Genomic DNA, 14,017 nt, shown 5'->3' with positions numbered 1-14,017 from the left:
TTGACTAACATAAGAGTAGCATTTCATTATATGGATGAGGAGATGATGAAAAATTTGATAGTGGCCATGATCCGCCCCAGGTTAGAATATGCAGCGGTAGTGTGGTCCCCACACAAAAAGAAAGATATAAACAAGATTGAGAGAATACAAAGAACAGCAACCAAGATGGTCCCCCCTCTGGCAGACCTGTCATACACAGAGAAGCTGGAAAAGCTGGATTTGCCTTCCTTAGAGGAAAGGAGAAAGAGGGGTGACATGATTGCAGTGTTCAGGACCATGGTGGGAGTATATAAAATTGACAAAGAAGATCTGTTTGTATGGGATAAGAGAGCAACAAGAGGACACAGAATGAAATTGAAAAAGTCAGGCTGCTTGAAGGATATGAGGAAATATAGCTTTCCTTACAGAAGTATAGACTTATGGAATAGCCTGGACAAAGAGATCGTCCAGTCTAAAAACTTAAACGAGTTTAAAACTAAATTTGACTTATTGAGAAACAGCGACGGAAACCCACGAGCATAGTATATTCCATGAATATCACAATTAGGTAAATACAGTACTTAAATATTTGGAACGACTTAGACAAAGAGGTGGTGCATGAGAAAAACATTCATGTGTGTAAAGGTAGACTAGATAAACGTGGATTTGGAGACAGGACAACACGAGCATTGCTCAATTCCTTTATACTACAAATAGGTAAATACACACACATATATATGGGTCGCCGACAGAGACGGACCTCTTCCAGGATCGTGGGGAAATAATCGCTGAATCTGCGACGAAAGGAAGTTCAGCCTATTTGTGATTGTGTGGATGAGTGGTGGTCCTGTCGGACAGTTAAAAAAAAAAAAAAAAAAAAAAAAAAAAACACGGTTTCGGTCATAAAAGGGACAATATGTAGTGAAAACAGAAAGTCTCCATATGGTTGAATCATGGTGGAAACGGACAGTGCATTGTTTACGATCGGTGAGAAAGAGTTTGAGGGCTTGTGTGAAGAGGATGTGGGAAATGGAAGTATTAAGTTGAGCCAGACAAGAATAGCAGGTGTAGAGAAAACAGCGGACAGGAATGTCCAGGAGATAAAAAAGGTATGGGCAGTAATTAAAGAGTTACAGGAATGGACCATAGAGCAGGAAAACGAGATCAAAAGTTTACGGAATACACTGGAAAAAATTTGTACACGTAGTGACGAACAAGAAAGAGAAGTTACTGAATTAAAAGTGAAAAATGAATCGGCCTCGAATGAAATAAAACAGCTTAAGAGGGAGAATAAGAGGTTGGAAGAGGAAAGGGACAGGATGAAAAGCAAACTAGATGAGTATGAATCCAAATCAAGAATACAGGACGAGCACATTAAAGAAATCAAGGAGCAACATAAGGGGTGGAAGAAAATTCAAGAAGAGGGAAATGTATATTTTGAGAGAGATTATACAACAACAAAGCAAGGAAAAAGTGGAGAGGGAAGTGGTTAGGGTGCTCAGAAGTAGAGAATCTTTAGTTTGAGATGTAGCAGATAAGAAAAAAAGTATAATAATTTCAGGAGTTAAAGAAAAACGTATGACAATAAGATCAGAAAGAGAAAGAGAAGAACTGAGTAAGGTTAAAGAAATAATATCAATAGTCATGGAGGAAAACAGCGAAGCTCAAGAAGAGATTGAAGAGGTGTTTAGGTTAGGAAAGTACGAGGAAGGAGAGGCAAGGCCATTGAAGGTAAAGTTTAAGTCCTAGGCAACAGTTAACGAAATTATCAGTAGAACGTGGAAATTATCAGACAAGGAAGGGTTAAAAAATGTTTGGATAAGGAGAGATGCAAATGAGGAAGAAAGAGCTAAAATAAATGAGTTACTAAAGGAAGCAAAGGTAAAAAACGAACAGAGAACGGAGGTATAGAAGACATTGTTTTATTGGAGAGTCATGGATCAGAAACTAAGGAAGCGGTACTGGTGGAGAGAAGGAGAAAAGAGGTTATAGAAAACATCAAAAATAATTGGAAAGTGGCATATACTAATGTTGATGGTTTAATATCAGCAAGGCTAGAAATCAACGATTTTTAGAGGATACATGAACCTGATGTTATGTGCTTTGTAGAGACCAAGTTAAGAGAAGATATTGATGTTCATATGGGAGATGGTAAATACAAACTGTGGAGAAGAGACAGAAAAAAAAAAAGGGGAGGAGGAGTGATGATAGCAGAGAAGAACAACATAAATGTAGATACCGTGGAAATGGGAGAAGGCAGGGCCGAAGTGATGAATATGAAATTATAAACTGGAGAGAATAACAAGAGAGATATGGCAGTAGTGTATGTTCCCCCTAAGACAAGAGCATGGAATGATGATGAATACCAGGAAATGCTGTCAGACATGGCAAGTTATTTACATAAAATGATTGAGAAAAGCAACAATATAATTTTAATGAGTGACTTCAGTTGTAAAGAGAACTGGGAGGATTGGGACTCAGGAGGCGGCGAGGATTCATGGTGCACTATATTATTAAATATAGCAATGAACACTGTGATGATGCAATGGGTCAAAGAAGAGACATGGTTCCAAGGTGAGGACACACCAGCAAGAGTAGATTTACTGTTTACCAAAGAACCCGATGTAATAGAATCCTTGAGATATCTGTGTCCTATTGGAAAAAGTGATCATGTGGTCATTGAGTTCCAGATGATAACAGGGAACGTGGAGCCAAGAGACGAGCTTTATAGGCAGGGAAGGTACAACTTTGGGAAAGCAAACTTTACAGGATTGAGAAGATTTTTTGAAAATGCTGATTGGAGAAAGTTCAGAGAAACAAGAGAGATACAGAGGAAGTGGGATATTTTTGTAGACCTCTATAATTCGCGAGTGGAAAAATTTGTGCCAAGAGTAAAGGGGAAAGAAAACAGGATAAATGAGTCGTTTAATAGAAGGTGTATGATAGCAAAGAAAGAGAGAGACACGGCATGGAACAATTGGAGAAAGAAAGGTAACAATAGAACAAAGGAAGAATAAAAAAGAACTAGAAATAAATACGCAAGAATACTTAGAGAGGAAGAAAGGAATTTTTAAAAAGGTATAGTACACAAATGTAAGGATGAACCCAAACTGTTTTATAGATTTGTTAATGGCAAACTGAAACAAAAGGAAGGAATCACCAAACTGAAAGTAGAAGGAGAGGTCTATAAGGATGCGGCAATGCAAGCAGAAGTAATGAACAAACGTTTCCAGTCAGTTTTCACTAATGAAAAGGAGTTTGTGGAAGGGGAGGGGGTGACTAGAAATGTAGTGATAAAAGATATAAAAGTGGAAGTACAGGAAGTGTATAAATTACTAGAAACTCAAGATGTAAGGAAAGCCCCAGGACGAGATGGAATCTCTAATTGGGTACTGAAGGAGTGTAGAGAGCAACTGGCGGATAAGATTCACATTTTAATTGTGTGTTCTCTGGAAGAGGGGAAAGTGCCTCAGGAATGGAAGAGGGCAAATGTGGTACCAATTTATAAGGGAGGAAACAAGGATGAACCCCTGAATTATAGACTGGTGTCCCTAACCAGCATGGTCGCAAAATTGTGCGAAAGAATTCTGAAAGATAGATGGATAAATATCTGGAAGAGATGAATATTTTGGTAAAATATCTGGAAGAGATGAATATTTTGGCTGATAGTCTGTTTGGATTTAGAAGTGGAAGTTCATGTGTTTCCAACTTGTTGAGTTTTTACTCAAGAGCGAATGACGTGCTACGGGAAAGAGATGGTTGGGTGGATTGTGTGTATTTAGATTTGGAGAAGGCCTTTGTCAAGGTACCCTATAAGAGACTAATGTGGAAACTAGAGCATATAGGAGGACTGAAGGGGAACCTCCTGGAATGGATGAGAGACTTTTTGAGAGACAGACAAATGAGGACAGTAATATAGGATAAGATGTCTGGATGGAGGGAAGTAACAAGTGGAGTCCCACAGGGCTCGGTGTTGGCGCCAGTAATGTTCCTGATTTATGTAAATGATATGGTAGAAGAAGTGAACAGTTATGCAAGTCTGTTTGCTGATGATGCAAAGATCATGAGGAAGGTAGAAGTTGAGGAGTTTTGTAAAATGCTGCAGGAGGATCTGGATAGGATACACAAATGGAGCCAGATGTGGGAAATGACATTCAATGCAAAGAAATGTAAAATATTGGAAATGGGTAAAAGTACCAAGAGGCCATCATTGAATTATTTGATGGGTAATGAACCAATCACAAAAGCCAGAGAAGAGAAAGATTTTGGTGTGCTGGTCCAGGACAGTTTGTCACCTGAAAATCACATTAACAAGGCAGTTAGAGAGACGTATAAACTCATGACTAATATAAGAGTAGCTTTTCATTATATGGATGAGGAGATGAAAAAATTGATAGTGGCAATGATCCGCCCCAGGTTAGAATATGCAGCAGTAGTGTGGTCCCCACACAAAAAGAAAGTTATAAACAAGATTGAGAGAATACAAAGAACAGCAACCAAGATGTTCCCCAGTCTGTCAGATCTGTCGTAAGGAGAGAGGCTGGAAAAGCTGGATTTGCCTTCCTTAGAAGAAAGGAGAAAGAGAGGCGACATGATTGCAGTGTTCAGGACCATGGTGGGAGTAGATAAAATTGACAAAGAAGATTTGTTTTTATGGGATAAGAGAGTAACAAGAGGACACAGGATGAAACTGAAGAAGCCAAGCTGCTTGAAGGATATCAAGAAATATAGTTTTCCTTATAGATGTATAGACCTGTGGAATAGCCTGGACAAAGAGATTGTCCAGTCTAAAAACTTAAACGAGTTTAAAGCTAAATTTGACTCATTGAGAAACAGAGCGGGACCCCACGAGCGTAGGTCATTTCCAGTATATCACAATTAGGTAAATACACACACACACACACACACACACACACACTCACACACTCACTCACTCACTCACTCACACACATTGAGATTTATGTTTGGCTTGCATTGTCACTCTATTCTTGCACCACTATGTCACTAAACATCTGGGTATTACTACAACTACTACAAATATTACTACTATGACTATACAGATACTACTACTACTACTGCTACTACCACTGCTACTACTACCACTACTGCTGCTGCTGCTGCTGCTACTGCTACTACTACCAGTGCTGGGCAGGTGCACAAACACTTGCGCAAAGCACAATTGCTTACCGTTGCGCTCTTATGAATATCGTTTGCGCATTGCGCACGACATGAGACCATGAGCAATATTACGCTTTCGCACGTGTCCTGTGGGTTGCGCACTGTGCAATCCAAGAGACACGTGGGCTTGGGAGCTTCCCGTATGTTTGGACAAGGGATGGGGGAGGTTCAGGCGGGTCGCAAGGGTTCTGCTGGGGGGAGGCGAGAGGGACAGAGGGTAGTATCATTTCTTGAAATGCTTCAACAAAGATAATGTATTTTAATATTTTTTAAATTATTATTATTAGTAAATAATAATTAATTAAAAATACATTATTTATTAAGTGTAGCATTGGCAATTCCTTACAAAAATCATTAAAATTTTTTTAAATCAAAATATCCACAGACTAATAATTTATTAGGCTGTGGATATTTGATTTAAATAATTTGTTTTAAGGATTTTTGTAGAGAATTACGCATGCAGTTGTATATCTATATTTAATTATTAAATAAAACGTCTTGCGAAAATGCAGATAAAAGTAAAACTGGCAACATCACAACCTTTGTTTCCCTGTCCCTCCGCATCACAGCCCGCTTTCTCCTCTGTTTGAACTTCCACGAGTGAAAAAGTTATTTCATGACAGTATTGTGACACTAGCTCTAATGTTTGGAAGTGAAGCTTTGACCATGTTGAAGGGACAGAAGTCAAGCGTGAGAGCTGTGGAAATAAATGAGTTATTTAAGAGGATCATGTGGAGTTATATAGAGAGACAGACTGACAAATGAGGAAGTGAAGGATCGTTGTGGTGTGGATGTGGATGTGATTGGACGCGTTAGGAGAAACACACTGAGGTTTTTTGGTCATATGGAGAAGATGGAGAGTGAGAGACTTACGAGGAGAGTGTATATGAGTGAGGTGGAGGGGGGAAGAGGGAGGGGGAGGCCGAGGATAAGATGGAGGGATGGGGTGGAGAGGTATATGAGAGAGGGGGGTGTGAGTTGGGGGCAGGGCAGTGAAATGGCGGGGGACAGGACGACGTGGAAGCGATTTGTTTGTGGCCACCCCAAACGGGATTGAGGTGTCTGGCAATAGATAGATTGTGGCCAGTGGCCACCCCTTATGGGATTAAGGCGTCTGGCAATAGATAGATAGAATTATAATAAATAAAAGTAAGTAAGTATGCTGATGTATTGAAATAGCTCAATATTTTACAGTAATTCCCACAAATATATGCAAATAGTTTGTGCTAGTGCTTAGCAACATTGTGCAAGCTAAATATATATTGTAAACTTGCGCAGATTAGAAATAATTGAAAATAATAATAATAAATAAAATTAAATAAGTAAGTATGCTATTTTATTTAAATATCTCAATATTTTAGAGTAATTCCCATGAATATATGCAAATGGTTTGCACTTGTGCTTTGCGACATTGCACAAGCTAAATATTTGTCAGGTTGCGCACTTGTGCTTGCGCAAAGTAGTGAACTGTGGATTGCGCATTGCGCTTGCACAAGGTCCTTCTTCGTTTCCGCTGCCCACCACTGACTACTACTTGTAACACTAGTACAACCACTACTATTACTAGTATCCAACCACTACTGCAACTGCTGCTGCTACTGCTACTACTACTACTACTACTACTACTGCTACTGCTACTGCTACTACTACTACTATTACTACAACTGCCCTGCCACTGTTACTACTGCTACTACTACTACAACTGCAAAACATATCTATCTATCTATCTATCTATTGCCAGACACCACAATCCCACAAGGGGTGGCCATTTGACTTTTAGTTATTTGTTTTCTAACGTACGGAAGTGAAGCTTGGACATTGTTGGAAGGACACAAGTCAAGAGTGAGAGCAGTGGAAATGAGTTATTTAAGAGGAGCCTGTGGAGTCACGTGGAGAGACAGGCTGACGAATCAGGATATAAAGGAGCGTTGTGGTGTGGATGTGGATGTGATAGGAAGCGTTATGAGGAACACACTGAGGTGGTTTGGCCATGTGGAGAGGATGGAGGGTGAAAGACTGACGAAGAGAGTGTATGTGAGTGAGGTGGAGGGGGGAAGAGGGAGGGGGAGGCCGAGGATGAGATGGAGGGATGGGGTGGAGAGGTATATGAGAGAGGGGGGTGTGAGTTGGGAGCAGGGCAGTGAAATGGCGGGGGACAGGGCGACTTGGAGGCGATTTGTTTGTGGCCACCCCAAACGGGATTGAGGCGTCTGGCAATAGATAGATAGATAGATAGTTTTCCTAGGAGGGGTAATTGATAATATTGTGAACAGAATAGTTATCTGCATACTATCCCTGATCCACTATATTCTCCACCTATAACAGAATTTTTTTCCTGTGATTTCTGCTTTTTCATCATAAAAAAATACATATATGCATGAAAACTTTCAGTGAAATGTAAGACACTGATTTCATCATGAAACAAACTTTCTGCTTCTATTATTCACATAGATATACACAGCACTGGTGCAAGGCTTGCCCTACCGCGCTTCCTCCTCCCTCCCTCCTCCACCGTCTCCCTTTCTCCACTCCGTTATATTTTCCACTACAGAATTTTTTTCCTGAGAAAGCTTATGACAGAATAGATAGGCAAGGTATGTGGAAGGTATTAAGAATATATGGAGTGGAGGGGAAATTGTTGAGTGCTGTGAAGAGTATGTACGAGGGAGCTAGGGCTACGGTGCGAGTGGATGGTGAGCTGAGTGAGTTCTTTGATCTCAATGTGGGACTGAAACAGGGGTGTGTGATGTCTCCATGGCTATTTAATATATATATGGATGGGGTTGTAAAGGAGGTGCAAGGTAGGGCAGTGGATGTGGGGCTGGCCCTAATGAATGAGGGTGAGATTTGGAAGCTTCCTGTGTTGCTGTTTGCTGATGATACAGTATTGTTGAGTGAAGATGAATGGGAGTTGCAAGGTTTGGTGAATGAATTTGGGACAGTGTGTAGGAGGAGGAAGCTGAAAGTTAATGTAAACAAAAGTAAAGTTATGGTGTTTGAGAGGAATGAAGTCACAGAGTGTGCAGTGAGGTTGGATGGTGAGGATATGGAGAATGTGAGTGCATTCAAGTACTTGGGTAGTGTGATGAGTAAGGATGGAACTTTGGGGGATGAAGTACGTGAAAGGGTACAGCAGGGAAGGAAGGTTGTTGGTACACTGAAAGCAGTGATGAGAAATAGGGAGGTGAGTATGGAAGTTAAGAAGTCACTGCATGATGGTATTGTGATCCCTACCCTGACGTATGGAAGCGAGGCGTGGACCTTGCAAGAGGGGAACAAGTCAAGAGTGAGAGCAGTGGAAATGAGTTACTTGAGAGGAGCATGTGGAGTGACGTGGAGGGACAGGTTGACGAATGAAGAAGTGAAGGAACGTTGTGGGGTAGATGTGGATGTGGTTGAAAAGATTAGGAGAAATACACTGAGGTGGTTTGGACATGTGGAGAGAATGGAGAGTGAGAGACTGACTAAGAGGGTGTATGTAGGTGAGGTGGAGGGAGGGGTAGACCGAGGATGAGGTGGAGGGATGGAGTTGAGAGGTATATGACGGAGGGGGGGGGATGAGTTGGGGGGAGGGTAGTTAAATGGTGGGTGACAGAGTGACCTGGAGGCGTTTTGTCTGCGGCCACCCTTTGCGGGATTAGGGCGTCGGGCTATAGATAGATAGATAGATAGATTTGTACTTTTTCATCATAGATATGTACACTCACAAGAACTACCACCTCCTCCCTTTCTTCATTCCCTGCCTCCTCTTCTATCTCCTCATCCGTGCCAATATCCCGCTCTCCAGGATTGTCAATACCCTCTGAACCATTCCCATAATCGGAAATAGCAGGTGAATGTACAGGGGGAAATGATGGGTGCACAGTGGAGGACTCACATGATCCACTTTCCTCATCCAACGCATAAATATACACTCATCACGGTGGTCGCTTTCCTCAGAGGAAAAGTCATTTTCTCCACTCACAATTGGTGATAATGTCACCTCGCATTCTCTCCGTATCGCACTGTCACTAAGGCTTTTTCTTTTCTGACCTTTGGACTTCATTGGTGTTGAAGTTGGCAGCTGCAGGTGCTCAGCCCAGTTTCCTGACACAAGGAAAACTTTTTGCGTAGGTTCCTGACACAAGGAAAACTTTTTGCGTAGGTCTGTCCGTTGCACAGGTAAGCAGGTAACTGGAAGTATGCAGGAGGGTTGCCAGTGGCTGCGAGCGGTGAAAATAACCTGTGGAATATTCAGACAATGCTGCAAATCAACTTATCATCATGTATACGTGCCATCTTGACGTCCTCTGGCTGTCACATATACATGACACCCGGACGCCATGGGTTTGGCATATCGAGGGTTTACTGTACATCATTATCTTATCTCCTCTTTCTCTTTGTTTCTGTAATGTAGACAGTTTCAGCCTTTCTAATCTCTCTTCATACTGCAAATACCCTAAGTATGGTATTATCTTTGTATCCACTTTTTGCACCTTCTTTATTTTATATATATTTTTAAGTGAGGAGACCACACTGCAGCAGCATATTCCAATCTAGGTCTTGCCATCAGCATTATGAATTTACCTAGCATTTCCACACTCATATAATTAAATTCTGTTCATATGTTCATAAGTAGATTATATGCTTCATTAGTTATCTTATTTTTATTCTTCTTCAATGATAATTCCTGCTGTATTATTACACCCAAATCTTTCTCCTGAGTAGCTTTGTTGATACCTTTGTTTCCCATTTTGTAATCCCAATTGGGTCTTCTCTTACTTATGCCCATCTCCATTACATTACACTTAATAGTGTTGAATTCAATCTTCTATAAGTGACTTCATTAATGTAGTAGATCAAAATCTTCATGCAACTATCAGCAACTGCTGTACTGTAGTAACTTTCAGTCTCTTTGCCTCCCTGCAGGTAAAACTGGAGAAAGTGGACCCATACTACATGATTCATCCTGACTCCCTGGTTTGTGTTGAAAAGGATTCCCGCCTCTGTATGACTCAAGATGAAGCAGATGACTGGGCAAAGAACCTTCGTAAGCATTGCTGTATTCAGAAACATTGTTTATTTCCTAACTGAGTTGTTGTTGTTATTGAGTAACCCTTGTCTGTTCAGACAAGTGGCTCAGTCGGTAGAGAGGTGGCCTGACGTTCTAACGGACCCATGTTCAAATCCCTGCTGGAGCAGGGGACAGTTTAAGGATTTGAATTTCATTAAATCAGGCTTTACTGATCTACCAGAAGACCCGCCAACATGTCGTAAAAATTCCCCCACTAATACCAATACATCAGTCCTGTATGAGACAGCCCTAGCATGTATTCAATATGGACGGTGGGTGTTAGCGCCGAAGTGGTGACATGTAGAGGTGAATGGTATGTAGGAGGACTGCTTAGCCATGATAGCAGGCTGTGAAGCCTATGCCCAGAGTCGGAGACATAAAAAAAAAAAAAAAAAAAAAGTAGACCCATCACTGGACTGGGTCTATCTATCTATTGCCAGATGCCATAATCCTGTAAGGGGTGGCCATTTGACTTTGAATTATTTGTTTTACGGGGAGGGGCACTAACCCTCCACCAACCCACTTGCTGACATGTAGGAAGCACGTATGGTTTGGTTATATGGTTACCACCCAGCCTGTAAATGGTTTCTTGGCTTACAGGAAACCATTTGGGTTGTCACTCAATGTAAAGCCACGTGTAAAGGAAAGAAAAGCAATAAGAAGTGACAGGAAAGATGGGAGAAATAGGAAGAGAGGAGGGCAGTCACAGAAAAAGAATGATAAAGGGTAAGGAAGAAGTAGGCATCACTACATCAAGTGAGTGGATGATGGTCGCCACCACCTACTAACATGTACAAGTTACGTAAAGTAATTAAATGGTCACTCATAATCATCAAAATATGATTATTTTTTCTCTGATATAATATTTAAAAAAAAAAAAAAAAAAAAAAAAAAAAAAGTCAGTCGAAGTTAGAGATTATCGTACCTCTCGCGAAATATGCATCCTTGCTGTGACATCACAACCCATACCAGGACCACAGCTGACTGCCATGCACAACAATGTCTGGGTATCATACTCCAGTAAAGGGAAGGTTTCTCTGATATTCATCTGTTATTATCAGGTTAGGTTTGTAAGACTTTGTGTGACAGCTGTCTTTAGATGAAGTATGCTGTGTTTGTGTTTTAGTGAAGAGTTTTGATAGTTTTAGTGACTAGTAGTGATGACAAACCTTGCAACAACCAGGTACTTGTAGGACAACTTGGTAGCACCAAAATTAGATTTGATAAAGTCATAATGAAGTGATTTATGAACTGAGTCAGAATAAGTATTGCTAGGTCCTGACTCCAGGGGCATATAGCCCTGAAATTGGGCAGTGATACATAGGATAGATGTCACAAAGACCAAATTATTTCAATGGTTTTTCCTCCTAGATAGGCCAGACCGTGGAGAGTTTGGTTACCTGATTTCATGGTCTTATGTTCTGGTGATGTTTGAACATCTTTTTAGTAACAACCAGTATTTCCACATCCATACCAATCACTTAAACCAAAATTAGGGATGATTTTTCTTGACAAGTGGTTGTTAGGCTAAGCTGTATATGATAGGCTAGTGGTAGGTGGGGGTGCTCACCATCCACTCACTCAATGTAGTGCTGTGCTCGAGTGATTGCCCATTTCTGTCTTCCTTCCTTTCTCTTCTGTCTTTCTTTCCTTCATTCTTTCCTCTTCCTTCTGTGTACAGGTTACTCTACACTGAGTGATAAACCAAATGGTTTTCTGTACACCAGGAAACCATTTACCATGCTGGGTGGTAATCATGTAACCAGATTATGGCATCTGGTGGTTTAGTGGGTAATGAAGGCACACCAGCTGGATTGAGCCTGGGCAGGTTTATATCCAAAGGGTGGTTGGGGTTTATTGCTCATGTAATGCCATTCAGGGATGAGTGAAGCTGGTCACTCATCTTAAATGTCAGGATCAACTTGCCTCCTACGCTCCCCATGGGGCAACACTGGGTTAGATGATGATGGTGGTGATCACCATATAGGTTCATACACCTAATTATCTGAAATCTGGTCAAAAAATTTTGTTTAATTTGACTAAGGCAGGAAGAAATCAGTAGGATAGAAGTTGTGGAAGCAATGAAGAAAGTTAAATTGGGGAAAGCCCCAGGAATTGATGGAGTGTGTGGTGAAATGCTGACGCATGGGGGAGAGATACTAGTAGAATGGATGTGGAAAATGTGCAGATTGGCCTGGGAGGAAGGTAGAGTCCTGGAGGATTGGAAGGCTATCTATCTATCTATCTATAGCCCGACGCCCTAATCCCGCAAAGGGTGGCCGCAGACAAAACGCCTCCAAGTCACTCTGTCACCCACCATTTGACTCCCCTCCCCCCAACTCACCCCCCCCCTCCCTCATATACCTCTCAACTCCATCCCTCCACCTCATCCTCGGTCTACCCCTCCCTCTCCCTCCCTCCACCTCACCTACATACACCCTCTTAGTCAGTCTCTCACTCTCCATTCTCTCCACATGTCCAAACCACCTCAGTGTATTTCACCTAATCTTTTCAACCACATCCACATCTACCCCACAACGTTCCTTCACTTCTTCATTCGTCAACCTGTCCCTCCACGTCACTCCACATGCTCCTCTCAAGTAACTCATTTCCACTGCTCTCACTCTTGACTTGTTCCCCTCTTGCAAGGTCCACGCCTCGCTTCCATACGTCAGGGTAGGGATCACAATACCATCATGCAGTGACTTCTTAACTTCCATACTCACCTCCCTATTTCTCATCACTGCTTTCAGTGTACCAACAACCTTTCTTCCCTGCTGTACCCTTTCACGTACTTCATCCCCCAAAGTTCCATCCTTACTCATCACACTACCTAAGTACTTGAATGCACTCACATTCTCCATATCCTCACCATCCAACCTCACTGCACACTCTGTGACTTCATTCCTCTCAAACACCATAACTTTACTTTTGTTTACATTAACTTTCAGCTTCCTCCTCCTACACACTGTCCCAAATTCATTCACCAAACCTTGCAACTCCCATTCATCTTCACTCAACAATACTGTATCATCAGCAAACAGCAACACCGGAAGCTTCCAAATCTCACCCTCATTCATTAGGGCCACCCCCACATCCACTGCCCTACCTTGCACCTCCTTTACAACCCCATCCATATATATATTAAACAGCCATGGAGACATCAAACACCCCTGTTTCAGTCCCACATTGAGATCAAAGAACTCACTCAGCTCACCATTCACTCGCACCGTAGCCCTAGCTCCCTCGTACATACTCTTCACAGCACTCAACAATTTCCCCTCCACTCCATATATTCTTAATACCTTCCACATACCTTGCCTATCTATTCTGTCATAAGCTTTCTCCAAGTCCATGAAGGCAGCATACACTTTCCTTCCCTTCTCTAGATACTTCTCCACTAAACATCTTAGAACAGATATCTGATCTACACACCCTTTTCCCTTCCTAAATCCCCCTTGTTCTTCTCCAGCTAGCTCCTCTGTCATATGCCTAACCCTATCAATGAGTATTCTACCATATATTTTACCAGTCACACTAAGAAGGCAAATACCCCTATGGTTACCACATACTTCTCTCTCCCCTTTTCCTTTGTACAGAGGAACAATTATACCTGATTTCCAGTCCTCTGGAGCCCTTCCCTCTTCCCAAGCCAATCTACACAACTTCCATATCCACTCCACAGCAATCTCACCCCCATACCTAAGCATTTCACCACACACTCCATCAATTCCTGGGGCCTTTCCCAGCTTAATCTTCTTCATCGCTTCTGCTACTTCCGCTCTACTGATCTCTTCCTCCCTCCTC

The 14,017-nt window shown here is 41.7% G+C and overlaps 1 protein-coding gene across 1 annotated transcript in view; it reads left to right on the top strand.

Annotated features, from left to right (window-relative positions):
* The window catches only part of Ube4B (Ubiquitination factor E4B), a 645,009-nt gene that overhangs the window by 285,560 nt on the left and 345,432 nt on the right, over positions 1 to 14,017 (top strand). Inside the window, exon 13 of the mRNA XM_080266571.1 lies at positions 10,066 to 10,186. Within this exon, the coding sequence (XP_080122697.1) occupies positions 10,066 to 10,186 (121 nt within the window). The remainder of the gene's footprint in view (positions 1 to 10,065; positions 10,187 to 14,017) is intronic.

This window comes from Coenobita brevimanus, chromosome 21, assembly GCF_032717465.1.
Source record: "Coenobita brevimanus isolate Jiangsu-jjx chromosome 21, ASM3271746v2, whole genome shotgun sequence".
Classification (NCBI taxonomy): domain Eukaryota; kingdom Metazoa; phylum Arthropoda; class Malacostraca; order Decapoda; family Coenobitidae; genus Coenobita; species Coenobita brevimanus.
This window is presented reverse-complemented; position numbering and strand designations above follow the sequence as displayed.